General features: G+C 44.9%; 1 protein-coding gene and 1 long non-coding RNA gene across 13 annotated transcripts in view; one reads left to right on the top strand and one right to left on the bottom strand.

Annotated features, from left to right (window-relative positions):
* LOC147016159 (Kv channel-interacting protein 4-like) overlaps window positions 1–21,888 on the bottom strand; it is a 484,774-nt gene that overhangs the window by 53,628 nt on the left and 409,258 nt on the right. For 2 of the 12 annotated variants that reach the window (XM_085848917.1, XM_085848916.1), the window contains exon 1: window positions 8,712–9,079. The exons of the other annotated variants lie outside the window; for them this stretch is intronic. In XM_085848917.1, the coding sequence (XP_085705043.1) occupies window positions 8,712–8,826 (115 nt within the window). In that variant the 5' untranslated portion in view covers window positions 8,827–9,079. Of the gene's footprint in view, window positions 1–8,711; window positions 9,080–21,888 lie in introns of those variants that run through there. 12 annotated transcript variants of the gene reach the window in all.
* The window catches only part of LOC147016161 (uncharacterized), a 117,203-nt gene continuing 104,332 nt past the window's right edge, over window positions 9,018–21,888 (top strand). Inside the window, exon 1 of the long non-coding RNA XR_015050039.1 lies at window positions 9,018–9,264. This is a non-coding gene — a long non-coding RNA (uncharacterized LOC147016161). The remainder of the gene's footprint in view (window positions 9,265–21,888) is intronic.

Below are 21,888 nucleotides of genomic sequence, written 5' to 3'. Positions count from 1 at the left end.
GATTAGGCGGAGATGAACCATCATGAATAATAATAAGGTGGAGATGAACCATCATGAATAATGATGAGGTGGAGATGAACCATCATGAACCATAATTAGGTGTAGATGAACCATCATGAATAATGATTAGGCGGGGATGAACCATCATGAATAATAATTAGGTGGAGATTAACCATCATGAATAATGATTCGGTGGAGATTAACCATCATGAATAATGATTAGGTGGAGATTAACCATCATGAATAATGATTCGGTGGAGATTAACCATCATGAATAGTGATTAGGTGGAGATGAACCATCATGAATAATGATTAGGCGGAGATGAACCATCATGAATAATGATTAGGCGGGGATGAACCATCATGAATAATAATTAGGTGGAGATTAACCATCATGAATAATGATTCGGTGGAGATTAACCATCATGAATAATGATTAGGTGGAGATGAACCATCATGAATAATGATTAGGCGGAGATGAACCATCATGAATAATGATGAGGCGGAGATGAACCATCATGAATAATGATTAGGCGGAGATTAACCATCATGAATAATGATGAGGCGGAGATGAACCATCATGAATAATGATGAGGCGGAGATGAACCATCATGAATAATGAATAGGTGGAGATGAACCATCATGAATAATGATTCGGCGGAGATAAATCACCAAAGTAGTTGCGGACACATAATGCTAATTAGCTGAGGGCTAGTTGGGGGGAGGGGTGGTGGTGGTTTTCATGATGACTCAACGTTGACTGTGGTACAGTTGTCACACAGTCAAGCCATCATAGTCAAAATAGATGTAAAGTTCAGACAAATTCTTTCTGCCCAAAAATAATGGGATTGGTTGACCTGATGAATGTGGCCTCCATTGCACAAAGGTGAGCTCAACTCACCTTTGTGCAATGGAGCTTGACTGTGTGACAATTATACCACAATTAATGTTGAGTCATCATGAAAACCACACCCCCTCCCCCCAACTCACCCTCATGTAATTAGCATTACGTTTCCGCCAGTACTTTGGTGATTCATCTCCGCCTCACCATTATTCAAGATGCTCTGTGGTTCCAATCAGGTAATCCCTTACTTTCTTTCTCTCAACCAATCAACGTTGAGGACATCACATTGTAACTTCATAAACAAGAGTTTGGTGCTTCTTCTTCATCTACTTGCGGTTTTTATCCCAAGGGGTGAAAGTCGAAAAGCTTTGATAATATCGATTTTATTGAAATACATAATTAATTATCATCGATTTATTAATCCCTTATTTATTTTCTTTCTCATCCGGGAAATATCTCAGGCTCCTTTTGAGCTTGGAAGCTGATATGTGGATGCGACAGTGAACAAGCGATAAGGCTACCAAGGGTATTTTTTGACTTATTGATTAATTAATTGATTAATTACTCATTTTTAAATTAATTACTTAATTTTCAAAAAGTTTCAGATTTGGATAAAAACAGCGGTTGTTCAAGTATGCCATGAGGAAATTGATTGAGAAATTAAATTATTTTACGATTATTATTTATTTTCTATTCTGCATTTAATCACTGAATCAATCAATCAATTATTGTGCAGCGCTCTCTCCCAATTCCGTCTCCATACACTGCACGGCGGCATTGCGTGCGCCTTCGGTGCCCCCCAGCAATGTCGCTCTGGAGGATTTGTTAGTTAGTTAGTTAGTTAGTTAGTTAGTTAATTATTTATTTATTTTGGCATGGTGGCGGTGGACTTTGTGTCTGTACTTGTCTTGTTATTTTATTGTTTTTTCAAGTCGACAGTATTGCAGCGATCGCAGATAATGAATGGAGTGTACAGGTCGCATGCAGACACATCGACTATCAGGATTACCAGGCTCCAGATGAAGGGTTAACGCCCGAAACGTCCGTTTCTCATTGCTTCCCACGGTGGTGAGCAAACCACATTTGACGTCATGTTCATCTGGTCCACCTGTCGCCCGACGCAGATCGACACGTGATCACCTTCACGAGCGACACCACTTTTCCATTCGGATTACCAGGTGGTGGGTTGCTGCGTCCTTTGAAATCAAAACCTTTCTGCCCAAAGGATCGAGCATCCCTCATCCAGTGAACAACTTTCCTGCTTCTCCAATCAAGTCGAGAAACAAAGTCAAAACAATGAAACCTGGAATCTGATCTGTGGTGTGAGAGCTAACACACACACAAAACCATTGGAATTATTGGAGGGATGTATGGATGCCATTGGCATCCGAGTGAAGTTTACATTGTCCGTTATTATTGAAACGAGTGCATCCGGTTCCTGCACGAGCAGAGCTATTACTCATCTCTCAAATTGCTACCTCGGTTTCTCTCTGTGGCGTGACACACTAACACACCAGAGCTGCAACACGCTCCTCAAGGGCTGACAAGGGCACGTGGTTTCTTGAACAGCCCACATAATGGTGGGGTTTCTCGCGGTGACACAGAAGCCTTAAATCACGGTGATATTATGGCGTGCTGAGGGTCTGTGACCACCATTAGTACGTCAGGGTCCAATCGTCTGTTATGAACCAAAAAAACCCACTGCTGCGAATAAATCAGTTTTGAATGTCTGAGGTATCGGACAGACAGACCGAAGATGTCCATTCACAAGGTGCCCCTTTTTATCGATCATACAATGTTCCTTGATGTTCAGAATAAACAGTATTATGATGTAATGATCAGGTGCTGGCAGGGGCATTGAGAGCCAGCAAGGGCCCCCACCCCATCTCCACCCTTTCTCTCTAATATTTGTATTAAAAATTACAGTTCCAGGAGAAGCTTATTGGGCCCCTCAACAGACCCTGGGCCCTGAGGTAGTGCCCCCCCCCCTCATTGATGCCCCTGGGTGCTGGTAGGATGGTGCTAGGATCCCTGGCCAGGATGATTGATGGTTCCAGAATACCTGTTGCTGCCAGGTTTCATGGGATAGCAATGGAATGGCTTTTTGAGGACAATGTTGTCTACTGCTGTTCCGTTGTGATGTATCCTCATTGGCCGAATGGGCTGTAAAACTGTTGGTGCAGCAGGTGGACAATGAAGACCATGAGAAGGTTCTGCATCGAGTTAAACAACAAACTTTACTTCCTAGTTGTTGCAAGTAAACTATTTCAACAACAATCCTCCACATGTCCCACCTCCAGCACATCCATCGGATGGACACACACCATTTTTTGTTGTTGTTGTGCTATACAATGTCGAGGCTTGTATGAGAGCTAAAATGATGCAGGTGAGACTGAAAACACAAAAAGGTACATCCCAGCTATGTAGGGCGAATGTCTCTGTTATTACTGTACTGAGATACAGTACAAACCTCAAACATGTTGAGCGACACATCGAGCAAAGCAAGGTTTCACATCCTGGCCTGACCACTGAGGTCGGATGTGTCTCTGTTCACTGGCAGTTCGATTCCAAGGTTGAGAATCACCCGTGTATGTAATTAACTCCCCGCAACACGAAGTATATTTCATCGAAAATAATTAATCTATTAACTGGAAGGGGACTCGGTAGAGTACCCTCCGCCCCACAATGCCTGATCCATGACAACATATCGGGCCCAACACATTTTTGAATAAATATAATGTGAAATATGAAGAATCTTCAATGGTGAAGAATCACTTAAATAATTATCAGATCCAGGCCTGGATTTGGATCTTCACCAAAATTGACCGTTGCTGTCCTTGGTTGGTCGCCAACACACACACAAAATTTCAGAACGATTGCTTGAAAACTGTGTCCAAAAATTGTGTGACCAAAAAACAGACAGACAGACAAACGCTACAAACCAACATACTCGACAAAAACATTTTTTGCCAAGCAACAGACAAACAGATAGACAGGGGTGAAAACATTACCTCCTTCACGTTCGGTGGAGGATGTAATAAAATATCCACCAATGAGAAACTCGTTACCAATCATCACAGCACTATGGGAATGGGTTTTGTTGTTCGAATTAGTTGTGTTTCTTGACAATTACCAATTAACCTGTTTTATTAAATTAATCACTTTACAAACAGCTTTCAGTCAATATGTGTGGTGTGTCATCCATCAGTTTCCCTCAAAAATGACAACCACCTCACATTAAATTCCATCCACGATGATAACCACGTGATATGAAATTCCATCCATGACGATAACCAAGTGATATTAAATTCCATCCACGATGATAACCACATTATATTAAATTCCATCCACAATGATAACCACGTGATATTAAATTCCATCCACAATGATAACCATGTGATATTAAATTCCATCCACAATGATAACCACGTGATATTAAATTCCATCCATGATGATAACCACGTGATATTAGATTCCTCCACAATGATAACCACGTGATATTAAATTCCATCCACGATGATAACCACGTGATATTAAATTCCATCCACAATGATAACCACTTGATATTAAATTCCATCCACAATGATAACCATGTGATATTAAATTCCATCCACAATGACAACCATGCGATATTAAATTCCATCCATGATCATAACCACGTGATATAAAATTCCATCCACGATGATAACCACTTGATATTAAATTCCCTCCACAATGATAACCACGTGATATTAAATTCCATCCACAATGATAACCATGTGATATTAAATTACAGCCACGAAGATAACCATGTGTTATTAAATTCCCTCCAGGAGAATAACCACGTGATATTAAATTCCCTCCACAATGATAACCACCTGATATTCATTAACCACACAAGAGCTAATTCCCTCCACAATGATAACATGACATTAGATTCCCTCCACAATGATAACCACGTGATATTAAATTCCCTCCAGAATGATAACCACGTGATATTAGATTCCCTCCACAATTATAACCACGTGATATTAGATTCTGCACACAATGATAACCATGTGATATTAAATTCTATCCGCAATGATAACCATGTGATATTAGATTCCATACACAATGATAACCACATATTAGATTCCATTCACAATGATAACCATGTGATATTAGATTCCATACACAATGATAACCATGTGATATTAGATTCCATACACAATGATAACCACACAATATTAAATTCCCTCCAAAATGATAACCACACGATATTAAATTCCCTCCATAATGATAACCACATGATATTAAATTCCCTCCGCAATGATAACCACACGATATTAAATTCCCTCCATAATGATAACCACCTGATATTAGATTCCTCCACAATGATACCCACGTGATATTAGATTCCGCACACAATGATAACCACATGATATTAAATTCCCTCCACAGTGATAACCACCTGATATTAGATTCCTCCACAATGATAACCACGTGATATTAGATTCCGCACACAATGATAACCACATGATATTAAATTCCCTCCACAGTGATAACCACCTGATATTAGATTCCTCCACAATGATAACCATGTGATATTAGATTGCATACACAATGATAACCATGTGATATTAGATTCCATACACAATGATAACCACACAATATTAAATTCCCTCCAAAATGATAACCACACGATATTCCCTCCATAATGATAACCACATGATATTAAATTCCCTCCGCAATGATAACCACATGATATTAAATTCCCTCCATAATGATAACCACCTGATAACCACCTGATATTACATTCCATCCACAATGATAAGCACGTGATATTAGATTCCGTACACAATGATAAGCACGTGATATTACATTCCATCCACAATGATAAGCACGTGATATTACATTCCATCCACAATGATAACCATGTGATATTAGATTCCATCCACAATGATAAGCACGTGATATTACATTCCATCCACAATGATAACCATGTGATATTAGATTCCATCCACAATGATAAGCACGTGATATTACATTCCATCCACAATGATAACCATGTGATATTAGATTCCGTACACAATGATAAGCACGTGATATTACATTCCATCCACAATGATAACCATGTGATATTAGATTCCGTACACGATGATAACCACGTGGTATTAGATTCCATAAACAATGATATCCACGTGATGCCCACAAATTATTTTCCAAATTAACGTATTGGAGCTTTAGACAATCAAAGAGACGAGGCAGGTGCTGTGGGAAAGTTGGCAAATGAAACCTTTCGAGGATCTGTGGTTGTTATCAAAGAGCACAATGAAAGTTTATATCATAGTGGAATAGTTGTCTCTGTGAAGGTTAGTGCTGCTCTTTGTTGGTGGACAAGTTAAACAATTCGTTGCATCACCCGGAAGCCAATCAGAGTATGATGAGTGGGGATCAAGGTGTAGTTGACATTCAGAGCGTAAACTCCCTCCCCCTCTTCCCCTTTCAGTCCATTACTAGATGAAGGTCTCCATCAAGTCATGTTGAGGGATGTTTGCAATAGGCAGCTCTCTCCGCAAGCCAAGTGCAGGTTGGTGAGAGCGAGGAGCCATGGGAAACGAACCCTCACCAACCAGTGTGGGAAACAAAGGTTTAAACAGTAAATCAAACAGCCATCTGAATTACATCTCATACTTAATAAACTAATTTGTACAAACATTACCATCATTGAATGCATCAGGCAGAGTTAACTAATTATCTTTACTTCAACGTGTGCCCATAAACCAACCACACAATGGATCTATTCATACAATGGCATTTGCAGTGCATCAGGGATTTCCGAACAGGTTCCTGAGAAATGAACGATCCACACTGGGTGGTTGCAGTGATTGCCCTTTCCTTTCGAAATACATTGCGGGGTCTTTAACGTCCACGAGCAACCAATCGTGGGAGACGGGTCTCCGGCTTCAGCTCTCACTGCTGCCACGCCATATACATGCGAAGCACCAGAGTGATCCGGTGATCTATCATCAGGTCAGGTGTGCCAACCACCGTGGGAATCAAATCGAGAGTAGACCCTCGAAGGCCGAAGGCAAGTCCGCTCCCTATGAGCCATCCTTCGCGTGAACTGGAGAATATGAATAGTAACTGTTGTGCAGCAATAACTTCTGTAACTATGGGAGTGATCAAAACCCTGAACAGTATGATCACCACAATGACAGGCCTGCTGTTGGCTTAAGGTGGTTGGCTTAAGATCCTAGGGTCTTGAGTTCAAGCCCCTGTCGATCCGTTAAATTAACAGCAGGTGGGGTTGACTCAACCTGTCATCCTTTCAAGGTCGGAAAAATGAGTACCAGCTTGCCGGCAACAGGGGGCATTGCATCAGTGACACACCCCAGAAAATGATGCAGCCAAGCAGCCACAAGCTGCATCTGAACAAATAAATCACAATGACAAGGCTTTGAGCCTGGCATGGACTAAATGGCCACCACAAAGGTATATTTTACAACCAAACGACAAAACAACGACATAACAATTAATTGATGCATAAAAGGAGCTGACCAGGGTGCAGATGGAGGGAATAAAGGGTTAACTACCAAATAGTCTTGTTTTCACAATTAGCAGCAGAAAAAAAATTAATGAGTTCAACCAGACACTGTGGTGTGTAATGGTCATAACGTTCGCTCTGAGTTTGGTAGGTCAGTGGTTCAAATGCAGACCGAGTCAGAACAAAGACTTTAATGGGAGAGGAACATTGATCGCACCACTCGGTGAGAGTGGTGCGATCAATGTGCCTCGTGCTGCTTCTTTGCTTGATGCTCAGCACTTAAAAAGGACAAGGCACGGACAAACAAACACAGGTTGGCAATGGTGTCGCAGGATTTGGTGCCCTAATGGACTCCTGTGTTGATATTCCTTGAAAGGGAACTCATCGATATGAATGAGGCAAGCTTATGTCCAGCTACTAACCCACGTGACGATATGTCTCTTAATAACGTACTGGTTGCATGTCAGTTGCTCCATGACTACATCTATTAATTACATAATATTGGAACGTACCTTTTAAACCTTAAGACTACTGAGACCCCTTAGTCCCTTGAAGACCCTACAGGCATTTTAGGAGCTTAAGACGCCATGAGACATTTACATCCTTGAGACCACTTGAGACACTATGTACCCCGAAACCCTTTAAGACCTTAAGACCCTTAAGACACCTTTGGACCCCTTCACCATTCAGACCTTTGATATGCTTTCGACCTCCTGGACCGGGGGTTACTAAACCCAGGGTCATGACCCAAACTTGAAAAACCCTGCTCAAAATCCCAGTTTTTGAGGGGGATTTTTTTTTTTTTACGTCGAAAGCAGAACAATTTTTATGGTAGGTGCTGATACCAAGCAGGTACCGGTGCCATTTAGGTCGCAAGGTGAATGAAATTTAAAAATTTGGGGTCGTGGACAAAAAGGTTTGGGAACCACTGCCCGAGACCCTTTTGACCCCAACACCTGAAACAACCTCACACCATTTTGACCCTTGAAGAATGTTAGACATCTTTAGACTGTTCGGACCCTTGATAATTTTGACCTTTAGATCCCTTTAGACACCTTTCGACCCCTTAGACATTTACATCCTTTATGAGATTAGACTCTTTAGATCCTAACTGCGATTGGAACTTACCCTTCAGATCTTTTGACTCTTTCGACCATCTCAAACCTTTTAGACACATACCACACAAACATCTGTTGTTTTCTTACAAAACAGAGACTATACATTTTTCAGAAAGTAATGCGCAAACTCTAACCACCACTCAGAGGGTGGATACTCTGCTGGTGTTTTTAAAGCATGGTCACGACCTAAAATACGCCTCAATGCTGGACTGCAGACCTGTTGCAATAAAAGCAAGACATTTACCTTCTGAAATATTGATAAAACCCAGGAGATGGAGAAGTTTGAGTCCCACACCTAGAAAGAAGATGATTGCAAACGTTTGCAGTCCCTCGTTCTGCCAATCCACACCCAGTACCATTTTGGATGCGTCCTCCGACCCTAAAGTCGAGAGACATCACCTGAACCATGTGTACTCCTGCTCGGAGTTCACCCTCCGTCCTCGGGAGTGGTGCAATCAAAGTGCCTCTCTCAGGCTCAGGCAGCCAGACGGCTCGCTCTGCCTCCTCGCACATCCGGCGGGCGGTGCTCAAAACTCAGAGGCCCCATGAGCTCGTGGGAACGACAGAACGGCGCTCGGAGCCTGGAGGGTCTGCTTGTGATGATCGGTAATCTTGCCGCCAGCCTTGAGCAAATGAGGTTCGATACACCGAATCGGAGTCTCGTTGTGGCCGCCCATCAGAGGAGTCACCAATCCAGCCCGCGGTGCTCACCAGGATTCATTACATGTGGACGTGCAAGATTCGGACTCAAGAAACTCTTTAAAGGACAAACGTGCACACTTTGACGGCCCCATATCGTGAGCATTTTTGGTGCATTATTATTTATATTTGATGTTTATTATTATGCATATATACTGCATGTTATTATTATTCAAGAACTACTGCATATTATTTATCTATATAAACACACAATGTGTATTTGTCTGTCTTCCTTCAAAAGGCCAATCTTTCAATACGACCGTGTGTTTATGATGGTCTACTTTTCCAAGATTTAAAAAAAAAAAAAACTTGAAAAACATTTTTCATAAAAGAGTAATTACGTCCCTTCGATTGGATTTGTAGACGGTGACTTGGAATTGGGCCCCAAGGGGGTATACAGAAGCGTTTTCTTATATAAAAAAGAAATACAAGGCACAGGGAGGTGAAATTCTCTGCACGTGGCATGGTCTGAATCCACACGGAGTAACATGAATGTTCATTTACCTTCATAGGATGTCTAATAAATAAAGCAGATACATCCGCCACGCAATGCCTGATCCACGAGAACCTATCGGGCCCAATACATATTTGAAATATCATGCTATACAGTACGATATCGTTTTTGGCCAAATCTGTCAATAGTGAAGAATCACTTAAAAAAAAAATAATAGTAGTCGGATCTAGATCCGGATCTTCACCGAAATTGAATCAATTCTTCCTCGTCACACACCCAACGTGTCCACCGAGTTTTATCTGATTCCGTCTACAACTTTTTGAGATATCGTGCTATATATCATTTTTGGCCCTCTCTCTCTCGATGGTGAAGAATCACTTTAAAAATTCCAGTAGTCGGATTTGGATCCAGATACGGATCTTCACCAAAATCTAATCGGTTCGTCCTTGTCGCACACCGAACCCGTCCACAAAATTTCATCCAGATCCATAAACAACTTTTTGAGATATCCTGCACACAAACAAACAAACAAGACAAACAGACAGAAAGGGGTGAAAACAACCTCCTGGAGACCAAGACCTTCGGTGTTGGAGATAATATTTCCAACCTGTCATTTTTGATGGGCTTTTACACCAGCTGTACATGTATACTTCTTCTTCTTCTTCTTCTTCTTCACGTATGGCAGCTTAGCTGCTAGGGTAGCTATCATTTTTTGGAAGCGCGACTGTGTCGCTGATGCATTGCCCCTCCACCAGTACACACTGGTACTCATTTCGCCGACCTCGGAAGGATGACGGGCTGAATCAACCCCCTGGTGTATTAATTCAGCGGCCAATAGGGCTTGAACTCAGGACCCAAGGATCCCAAGCTGCCACCATAACCACTAAGCCAACACCAGGCTCATATATATATATATATATATATATATATATATATATATATATATATATATATATATATATATATATATACTGTGTATTATTATGTACAAATTGTGGCATCTCAGCACAATGATGAAGATACACAGAGAGAATCAAGTGCCATTCATTGCATCAAAGCAGGCCTCACTCGGCCGAGCCAACAGCAGCCTCACTTCGCCGTACACGAAACTACACTCAACCCCCCTCAAGTCACATAGTTTACGTGGGTCGTACAATACGTCTGGAAGAAACAAGCGGACATTGAGCAGCAGACTGGACCGGTGATGGCAGGACATTGAAAACAGGTGACGACTCCCCACCATATCCCAAACCAGGTGCAACTGATACCGGAGGAACATTCATGCGACTATCACCATCCTGAACATCTGGGTCCACAGATCGAGGGATAGGTGGTCGGAAAGTGGTCCTGGGAACCTTGATGGATGAGGACACATCGGACGGCGGAACGGAATCAGCAGTCGTATGGATGATCAGACACGTGAGTCAAAAATTGATTCACATGACATTTCCAGGTAAGACCGACCGAATACGAACAAGGTAGTTCGCCAGCCCGAAAACTGTGTAAATAGTCTCAAGCTAAAAATGGCTGGTCCACCGTGAATGAACAAACATCGGTCACCATAACAACTGCCGGTGCTCAAGGTCGAAGCAAATTCAGCCGCGACCGTAACTGGAGGCCGCACATGCAGAATGCAGGCATTTCCTGTGTTGTGGAATACAACAAACTATGATAGGCATGGCCATTTGTAGCTGTGTGGTAAGGTGCAAATCTCAGGTGTTTGATACCATTACCATGCATGAACAAAGCAAACACCTCAGATACAAAATGTGGACAATTGTCTGAAACTAAAATCTGTGAACACCTTTGCTCACAAAAATACTCCACAGACGCTCCGCCATGTTCTCTGCTGAGATGGACTGCATGACAGCTACTTCCGGCCACTTTGAGTAAGTGTTGCTCACCAGCAGAAACATACAGCCCATGTCCGGCCCCACAAAATCTACATGAACGTGCTGCCACGTTCTATCAGTGGACGGCCACAAGGAGGCACGTCAGGGATTATCAGCATCATTTCAACACGTAGCACATGCTTTTAACGTCCACTCGATGTCTGCATCAAGCCCAGGCCACCACAACAAACTCCGGGCGAAAACATCTTAATTTTGACCACACCAAAGTGACCCTCTTGCAATTCCTTGAGATGGCGCTGACGTAACGAAGCAGGAATAACCACCCTCATGCCCGACATAACAAAACCTTGAGCTAAAGACAGCATGGATGCATGCAACACATACGGTGTATATTCTGACGTCTGGGGAAACTCGCGCCAACAACCAGACAATACAGCGTGCGCAACATGCGCCAAAACAGGATCATGACGAATGGCAGCAGCCACATCCATAGTGATTACCAGACAAGACTCAATCTGTTCAAACATGGATACCTCAACCTCATCTGTGAGTTTGTCGATGACAATAGGAGACAGCAATCGAGACAGGCCATCACAGTTAGCGTGCGGTTCAAAAGCACAAAATTTGATTTCGTAGTCATACGCACTGGGGAAGAGACAACTTTGATGTAGCTGAGCAGTGGTAGTGACTTGAATGCCTTTCTGAGGATTGAACAAGAACTGAAGCGGCTGATGATCAGTTTGTCGGAGGAAATGTCGATCGATCAAATACTGATGAAACTTCAAAATGCCCCATTCCAGACTCGGCGCTTCATGCTCATTTTGAGCACAATTGTGCTCTGCGGCCATCAGAGTAATTGACGCAAAACGCACCGGATGCTCAGTACCTGAGACAAGATGGCACCGATGCCACATACAAGAATGAGAGGACGTGAAGGTTCGTAATGCACGAGAACTGTTTCTGTCGTAAGGTGAAATTCAACTCGTTCGAATGCTGCTTGTTTCATCGAACTCCACCCCCAACGAACATCTCGGCACAACATGTGTGTCAGCAGAGCTCAATGCTTAGGTTCCTGACATACCTCTGGTAATACTGAGCAAGCCCAATGAAGGAACAAGGCTGAACTTTGTCTCTTGGGCTGGGCATGTCGGCTATGGTGTCAACTTTCTGAGGGGCTTTTGAAAGCCAAGCCAGGGTGATGACGGACGTAGCCCAGGTCCTCCACTTGCTTCTGAAAGAATAAACATTTGTCTTTGTTCAGGCGGAGCCCCTGAGCAGCTAACTTAGACATCACCTTATCAATGTTCTCAAGATGTTGTCCAGCCGGGGCGCCCACGATGAAGGTGTCATCCAAGGAGCATTGTGCTGATAAGTCAGCAAAAAGATTATCCAAAGCTTTCTGCGACATTGCCAGAGCTGAAGCAACACTGAAACAAAGACGGGTAGACTGGCACATACCCTGACATGTACTGACGGTAAGGAAGTGGCGATCCTCTTTTGCGACCTTAACATGGAAGTAGGCATCATGCAAGTCCAACTTTGTGAAATACTGACTCCTGCCAACATTGATTACTCATCTTTGGAGGGCAGTGGATACTGCTCCACACAGTGGTTGAGGTTAACGGGTGCTTCAAAGTCATCACACAGGTGGATACCTCCATTGTGCTTAAGCATCGTGAACATGGGCATTTCCCACTCAGATTGTGCCACCGGTTTAATGACACCAATCTTTTCCAATTGGTCGAGTCCTGCTTTGACCAGATCCTGAAGAGCATATAGCACAGGTCGAGGCTTACAGAATCGTGGATCGGCACCCTCCTTCGGGTGTATGTGACTTTGAGGACCTACAAGCTTCCCAAGCCCAGGCCCGAGTACAACTCGGTGTATTTATAAGATCCACTCCAACCGAAAAGGAGACGGAAACAACGTATAAACACTGTAAATGCCTGCCCGATCCAGACAAATTGTGTGCAACCAGTCACAAGCAAGGAGAGGTGGTCCAGAACCATCACCCACATGCAGGGGTTACAGTGCTTACTGTTCCCGATAATGAACCACAACATCCAACAAACACAATGGTTTAAACAACTCCCCAGTGTACATACGAAGGGTAGTGTGCACTAAGGCAAACACCGGACAACCCAAACGACACCAGGTCTGCTTTCTCATGAAACTGACACCCAGGTATCCACTGTGAAGTTGACTGGCCTACCTTTCACACTGACAGACACCTCAAAGGGGTGATTTGCAGCTATTGTCATCTGAAATATGCCAAGTTGATCAACCTCACCGAGAGCCCTAACCACATTAACTGATGATGGAGCCGAGATACCTGGCGTTGGCTGCGATAAATTTGACATTATTTCCCCAGTTTAAAGAAAATAAAGTTTTAGACAAAAGGTTGAATTTAATTAATTGTTTTTTTTCTGAGCAGATTGTCTTTCTTGCAATGTTTCTGTTGCTCTGGCTGTTGCACGTCGTTCACGGTCAGCTTTAAAGCATGATTATCTTTCTTGTGAGCTTTCTTGCTTCCGGGCTTCTTTTTCTTCTTCTGGCTCCTGATGTAGATCTGCCCAAACTTGCCCGTTTCTTTTGGTGGGATGGTGAAGTTGCAATTTTCGAAAACTGCAAAAAAAAACATTGCCACAATAACTTCCTGAAACAACCATTACGCACATGACGGGATCTGATGTGGCAGAAAATGACGGGACCGATTTTTGGGGAAAATGCACCAAAACCTGGAATTGCGCCAAATCAAACACTTGTTCATGTTGCAGGTACAGTCAAATACAGCGTTGTTGCAAATACCGTGCACAATGCGCACTCCTTTCTTGGTCGCTCAAGGTCAAATGGTTTGCACTTGCATAAAGGACAGACAAAGCGACGGGCCATTATATATGTATCCAGTGAGTACAGTTTCCTACACCATCAACAGGCACTTGGAAACTCTGACAGGAAGAGGTCTGGCAGACCCAAAGCCACAATACAATCAGAAGACAAGTTTCTGAGAGTCAACAGCTTGCGTGATAGGCGGCTCACAGGACAGCAGCTGGAAACACAGCTTAACACTCGGCGAAGTAAGGAAGTCTCAGTTTCAACTGTGAAGAGAAGACTTCGAGCTGCAGGTTTGACAGGTCGAGTAGCAGGAAGAAAGCCATTGCTAAGATGGAAAAATAAGAAAAAGAGGCTCGCCTGGGCCATGAAGCCCCACCAGTGGACGACTGAAAACTGGAAGAAGGTCTTATGGACCGGTGAATCAAAATTTGAAATCTTCGGTTCATCACGCAGGGTTTTTGTACGCCGTCGAGTCGGCGAAAGGATGTTTCCTCAGTGTGTGACACCAACTGTCAAACATGGAGGAGGAAGCGTGATGATCTGGGGCTCTTCTGCTGGATCCAGAGTCGGCGACTTGCACAGAGTGACTGGCGCCCTGAACCAAAAGGGCAACCACAGCATTTTGCAGCGCAATGCAATACCCTCTGGTCTACGCCTAGTTGGTCAGGGGTTCATCCTACAGCAAGATAACGACCCAAAACATACCTCCAGGCTGTTTCAGAACTACCTTAGAAGAAAAGAACAAGACGGTAGGCTTCAAATCATGGAATGGCCAGCACAGTCTGCAGACTTAAACCCCATCGAGCTGGTTTGGGATGAACTGGACAGAAGGGTGAAAGCAAAACAACCTACAAGTGCAACACATTTGTGGGAACTTCTGCAACAGTGTTGGGAAGAACTTTCTGAACAATATTCGATTTCCATTGCAGAAAGAATGCCACGAGTATCTTCGGCTGTTATATCTGCAAAAGGTGGCTACTTTGATGAGTCAAACATTTTGATTAAATTTTGTTCAACAAAACGATTCCATGATCTCTTTTTTTTATCTGCAATTGTTTCTTTGTTCTATGCTTTAATTTCAGAGTACATTGAAGCATTAAACTGCTTAAATTTCAGTGAAAACTGGAAAAAAATAGGGGAATTCTAAAACTTTTGACCGGTAGAGTATATGTATGTATATATATGTATGTATATATATATATATATATATATATATATATATATATATATATATATATATATATATATATATATATATATATATATATTGTGACGTCCACGGGACTTGAACAGTCCCGCCAACGTAGAATGAGCCGAAACGATGGAGGCGGTTTATTTATTTATAACCCAAACATGGCGGTTCTAATCGCTCTACCGCAAATGGGACGAGGAAGGTGGCACGAGTCACTTTTCACTGAGTTGATGAAGTTTATTTGTTTTTACTATTAATCAGAAATAACAAGACTCGGCAAGAAAAGGGATCCGGGGAGATTCGACGGGATGGTGTGGGATCGGGCGTGGGGAAAAACACAGACAATTCCAATGAATATACAGATCTCAAACCCTCTAAGGCGCCAAGCACACACACACACAAAACGTAGCTATTTCTGGTGGTCAGGCTGGAATGTGGTGTGGAGGAAACTGTCCCTGGATCGGCGTCGGACGAGCTGGCCTTGCTCTCGTCAGGGGGGGGGGGGCAGGAGAAACCGTGGTGCTGTCGACCTCCTGGTCTGGACCCAAGTCCACTCACAGCCGCCAGGGAACCAGTTCTGGCGCCAAGTTGCGAGCAGGAGAGGGAGGCAGGTCCGCCCGCCGTTCGACCCCGTACTCCGAGTCAGCAGAACCCCAGAGCCAACCAAGGTGAGGCACGAGGCTCAGCAAGGCTCCAAGACACGATCAAGAACACGATCGAATCAGCACAACAACAAGGACGCTCTCCGCATCACACCTTCACACCAAAAAAACACGATCTTTTTGTCCAGACCTTCTTCCTCTTCCTTTTCGACCCCGAACAGAACCTTTTTATCCTCCTGTCCTCGTCACTTCCAATCGAGCCGTTTATTGGCCCACCGCCGTCACCTTCTGCCAATCGTGATCACGGGGCGGAGACATCCGCTGCACTGTCCTGTGACGTCACGGCCAGTCTCCAGAGAATACCAAAAGGGGTTGACGCAGACACACTTACCCTATCCCGTGTCCCGATCTAATTACGTGACAATTATCATTTCCCCCCTTGAAGAAATGAACATTTACTAGACAACTTATCACCACTGAATTGCTACTTATTACATCGAGATCCTGGTAAACTCAAACAGCATGGCATACCTAATTAAACATCCTAATTACCCTTTGAATGCATACCCCCCCCTCAAACATAACACTGCCCCCTCCTCTGGTACCGCAGCTCCTGCAAGGTATATCACAGGCGCTACCGTACCAGCCTTAACACTTACTGACTCACACCTAATTAACCTAACGGAATAAAGTAGGAGGGGCAATGGGCAGCGAGTCGCAGCTAACTTACCTATCCTGCTTAATGTACTACCCCCTTATGGCCTTATCCTCGCCTAAACAATCATTCGTTTTTTTTTATTTTTTATTTTATTTTATCACATGAGAGCACTGAGCGAAGTTGCACTCCATCTTCTGGATCATCGCTCTTGCCCAACACTCTTGCAGTGATCTGGGGAGGGGAAACAAAAGATTCCACAAAAACACAACACTTATACTTTACATTCCTACTCTAAGCCTTAACGACACTATTCACAGGATATTTACACTTGACCGCCTCCCCCAGTGGATGCTAATAGACGCAGCGTTACCTGGGGAGCCAATTTTCAAATTTGCTTGCCCCAAAATTATGCGGACATCATGCCCTTGCTGCACATGTCAAGTTGTGCGGGATTGAGTGGGACTCACACATCTTCACAACACTCACACCATGGTCATCATCACATTTCTAGGTCATGGTCCTCATTTTAATCATGCAGGCTGAATCCCGTCATGGCCGTGGGGTGGGTTACCACAAGATGATGGGGGCATCTCAGGTGCAACCATGCCCACAGGTAAGCTTTAGTCCAACCCGGACGTTTCTCCGCCCCGCTCCCTTTGATTCCCTCCCCCCTGGTAGCCATCAGCTCTAATCCCGTACAACACTCTGGAAGGGGTCTCACTGGCTCCTCTGGCCTTCCTGGGTCGCCAAGGTCCTAACCGCCTTGGTCGCCCAACCAACCTCTCCCAGTTTCCTCCAGACACTGTCACCACTAGCCACCAGGGGTGAATCTCCTTGAAGGGGGTCGCAATTCCCGCTCACCGTGAGCTTCAGCAATCCCTGTGGACAAGCACATCATCCCCACCCACAAAACGCACATGACTCCCCCACCCCATCGGCCTTACATGTGACACCTGCATTTCTAATACTTCGCCGACCATGACCTTCCCTGTTACCACACCATGTCCAATAAAAAAATCAATGTGTGCACCATACATTTCACTTCTTAACTTAAAACAACTCACACAGCACTTCTCACCCGATCCACGCACCAGCCATTGGACAGCCACTCGTGCCCACTTTGTTTCCAATTACCCACTGTCCCTATTGTCACTCTAAAACCCAGCAGAACTCACAAACCCATGCCAATTTTCCCACAATTCATTTTTTTCCACCAAAGGAGGGCACTTCGCCACAATCTCAGCAGCCGAGCATGGCCGTATATGCTCAGCCCAATCTAGTCTCCCCGACCCCCGACAGTGATCTCCGGACCCGACCTATGAAAGGGCATCTCGGATAGACCTGGCGGTTCAGCAGGAGGATTCACCCTCTCCAAGTCTAAAAGTCTATTGGAGGGTCCCTCCATCGCCGGGTACCGGCAATATCGTTGCATGTGTCCTCTTCGCCCGCACCGGAAACAACTCCCCATAAAAGGCCCCCGTGAGTATCGGTGAAATGTCTCTTCCGGTTCCGGACCCCCTCGGCCATAATCGAATTGCTCTATTGGCTGGGCTGGACCCCGCCGCTTTGGTGCACTAACTACCGGATTACCCTTTATCAAACTTGACAGTTTCTGGCAAATTTCCTGAAACATTTGGGTAATGCCAATTTCTCCCAGCCCCCCTCCCTGATCCTGGATCTCCACCTGTCGGATCGTCACCGATGGCCTCTCTGGAACCCGACCCGGCCGACTCCACGAGGCCAGCCTGGCCACGCACTCGGCCGCTCGGTGAACGGTGGATGGATCCTGTAACTCCACTAGCGCTCGGACCTCAGGGTCAGGAAGAGCAGCTAAAAATTTCTCTAGTGCCAGTCTGTCCCATGCCTCCACTGTAAGGTCCCGATACGCGATCCTGACTGATTGGTAAATGTCCTGTGCCAGCTCCTGCACTGTCTCACCCGGCTTTAATCTGCGGTGCTGGAGCTGGGCCCGCACCAGATCACAGTTTGCCGCGAACCCAAACCGACGGCTCAACGCCTCGCAAATGTGGGAGCTGGTCAACATCCCCTCCGCGATCAGGTTTAACACATCTGCGGCTGGTCCCCGCAACGTTGCCACCAAATTCCCTGTACGTTCCCGCTCATTCCACCCGTTTAGTCGGGAAATGCAATCAAATTGCGTCAGAAAAGCTTCAACGCTCCCTGACCCGTCGAAATTTACCAGGGGGATCACTTTTACGGTGGCCCGCTTCTCAGTTTCTCCCTTGTCCGAATCCAGCCCAGGGATCAAACACCCTTGTGGCTGCGTATCCAATTTCGGAGCCCACTGTGGCCAAAGATGTTTTGTGGTGAGGGTCTCATGGGTCAATTTTGCCTCCTGTTCCAAACGTTGAATGGACCGATTCACCTCTTCGCGCAGGATCTTCTGGGCCCGCACAACCTCCTCCAAGGCTCCGTCGCGAGTTTGTAGCAGCTCCTCAACCAACCCGGACACTCTACTTACAAAAGACGGCTCTACCAGGCCTTTATCCAAGACTTCATCTTGGCTCATAATTTTATCTTGTTCATCCAAACGAGCCTCCAATCCTTTTACCTCCTCTGCCAAATTCATCCCTTGTTTCCTCAGCTCTCCCCACTCTTCAACTTGCAGCTGCATACGAGCATCCACACAGGCACGATGACGTTCCAGGCTTTCATCCACTTTATCAACCCGAATGTTGGTTGCATCAATTTTATCTACCAATTTTTTTCGTATATTTTCCCCCTCCAATGTAATTTCTACCTTTGTTTCCTCCAATCTAGCCTCGAATTTGCTTTGTATTTCTCCCAATTTAACATCCACACAATCCTGCATCTCAGTTTTCATTTTCTCCATCTTTTCCCCCAATTCATCCCTCATTAAATCAATCCGTGCACCCAACTGTACCCCCATTACCCCCAATTGATCTGTCATTTCTGCCCTCTGTGTCACGAATTGATTTGTCATTTGTACCGTCATGTCCCCTATTAAACGTTCCAACATTTTCCAGATCGTCATCGTGCCGGTTTCCGGCGCTGCCAGCCCCGTTACGGGCGATGAAACACGGTCCACGCTCGGAATGGGGGAGGTTCCAACCCTACCCCCATCTCTCCCTTCTTCCCCCGACTCGCTGCCAGACACGTGGCCTTCCTCCTCAAACATCTGCACATCCGCCATGGTGCAGAAGTCCCGTTTGCCGCCAATTAATTTAAATTTGAAAAATCCCGCCAAAATTTTCCCGCGCTCGCGCGCTTTTCTGTAGTAATTTTTTTTCCAATTCGTGGTGAGATTTTAATCTTGGTATGTTCTCCCTATACCAAATATAATTTAGAGGGGTTCGAACATCCCACTCCTGACACCAATGTGACGTCCACGGGACTTGAACAGTCCCGCCAACGTAGAATGAGCCGAAACGATGGAGGCGGTTTATTTATTTATAACCCAAACATGGCGGTTCTAATCGCTCTACCGCAAACGGGACGAGGAAGGTGGCACGAGTCACTTTTCACTGAGTTGATGATGTTTATTTGTTTTTACTATTAACCAGAAATAACAAGACTCGGCAAGAAAAGGGATCCGGGGTGATACGACGGGATGGTGTGGGATCGGGCGTGGGGAAAAACACAGACAATTCCAATGAATATACAGATCTCAAACCCTCTAAGGCGCCAAGCACGCACACACACACACACACACACACACACACACACACACACACACACACACACACACACACACACACACACACACACACACACACACACACACACACACACACACACACACACACACACAACGTAGCTATTTCTGGTGGTCAGGCTGGACCGTGGTGTGGACGCAACTGTCCCTGGATCGGCGTCGGACGAGCTGGCCTTGCTCTCGTCAGGGGGGGGGGGGAGGAGAAACCGTGGTGCTGTCGACCTCCTGGTCTGGACCCAAGTCCGCTCACAGCCGCCAGGGAACCAGTTCTGGCGCCAAGTTGCGAGCAGGAGAGGGAGGCAGGTCCGCCCGCCGTTCGACCCCGTACTCCGAGTCAGCAGAACCCCAGAGCCAACCAAGGTGAGGCACGAGGCTCAGCAAGGCTCCAAGACACGATCAAGAACACGATCGAATCAGCACAACAACAAGGACGCTCTCCGCGCAACAGCCTTCACACCAAAAAAACACGATCTTTTTGTCCAGATCTTCTTCCTCTTCCTTTTCGACCCTGAACAGAACCTTTTTATCCTCCTGTCCTCGTCACTTCCAATCGAGCCGTTTATTGGCCCACCGCCGTCGCCTTCTGCCAATCGTGATCACGGGGCGGAGCCATCCGCTGCACTGTCCTGTGACATCACGGCCAGTCTCCAGAGAATACCAAAAGGGGTTGACGCAGACACACTTACCCTATCCCGTGTCCCTATCTAATTACCTGACAATTATCATTTCCCCCCTTGAAGAAATGAACATTTACTAGACAACTTATCACCACTGAATTGCTACTTATTACATCGAGATCCTGGTAAACTCGAACAGCATGGCATACCTAATTAAACATCCTAATTACCCTTTGAATGCATACCCCCCCTCAAACGTAACAATATATACATATATTGTATAAGATTGTGGCAGTTGGGATAACACATTTTTTCAGAAGGAGAAGGCGCTTCCAATCAAAAGTAAAAAACTAGATTGAGTCCGCTGATTTGAGCAAAAAAGCGAGAGCAGAAACGCTCTCAGTCAAGGTCTCAGCCTGAGACTGGGTGCCTTGCAATACTATGTGTCATAATTATCACCATTTTGCATACTTAAAATGCACATTACTTTCAACACCAGCTGTATTACAGTCTGTACTTCAAATCAAATTTGCAGGATTCACATTGGGGAAGGTAGAATACTAGAATATTTATATTGGTCTGCTTCACGGACAATGCAAACATTTTTTATCAAATTAAAAACAAACAAAAGCGTGCCAACCCCCGCCTGAAGCAACGGCGCGTCTAATAGAGTGAAGAACCAGGCGAGTGAAAAACAAAGATAATAGAGTGAATCAAGCCAGGCGAGTAGAAGCGTCAAGCATCGTCGAGGATTTCAGACTAATGAAGGAAATCTATACAAATAAAAGGCAATGTTGTGTGTGTGTGTGTCAGT

Source organism: Eptatretus burgeri, chromosome 12 (genome assembly GCF_056783735.1).
Source record: "Eptatretus burgeri isolate ZD-2024b chromosome 12, Ebu_testis_v1, whole genome shotgun sequence".
Classification (NCBI taxonomy): domain Eukaryota; kingdom Metazoa; phylum Chordata; class Myxini; order Myxiniformes; family Myxinidae; genus Eptatretus; species Eptatretus burgeri.
The sequence above is the reverse complement of the archived record's forward strand: the minus strand, read 5'-3'. Positions and strand labels throughout refer to the sequence as shown.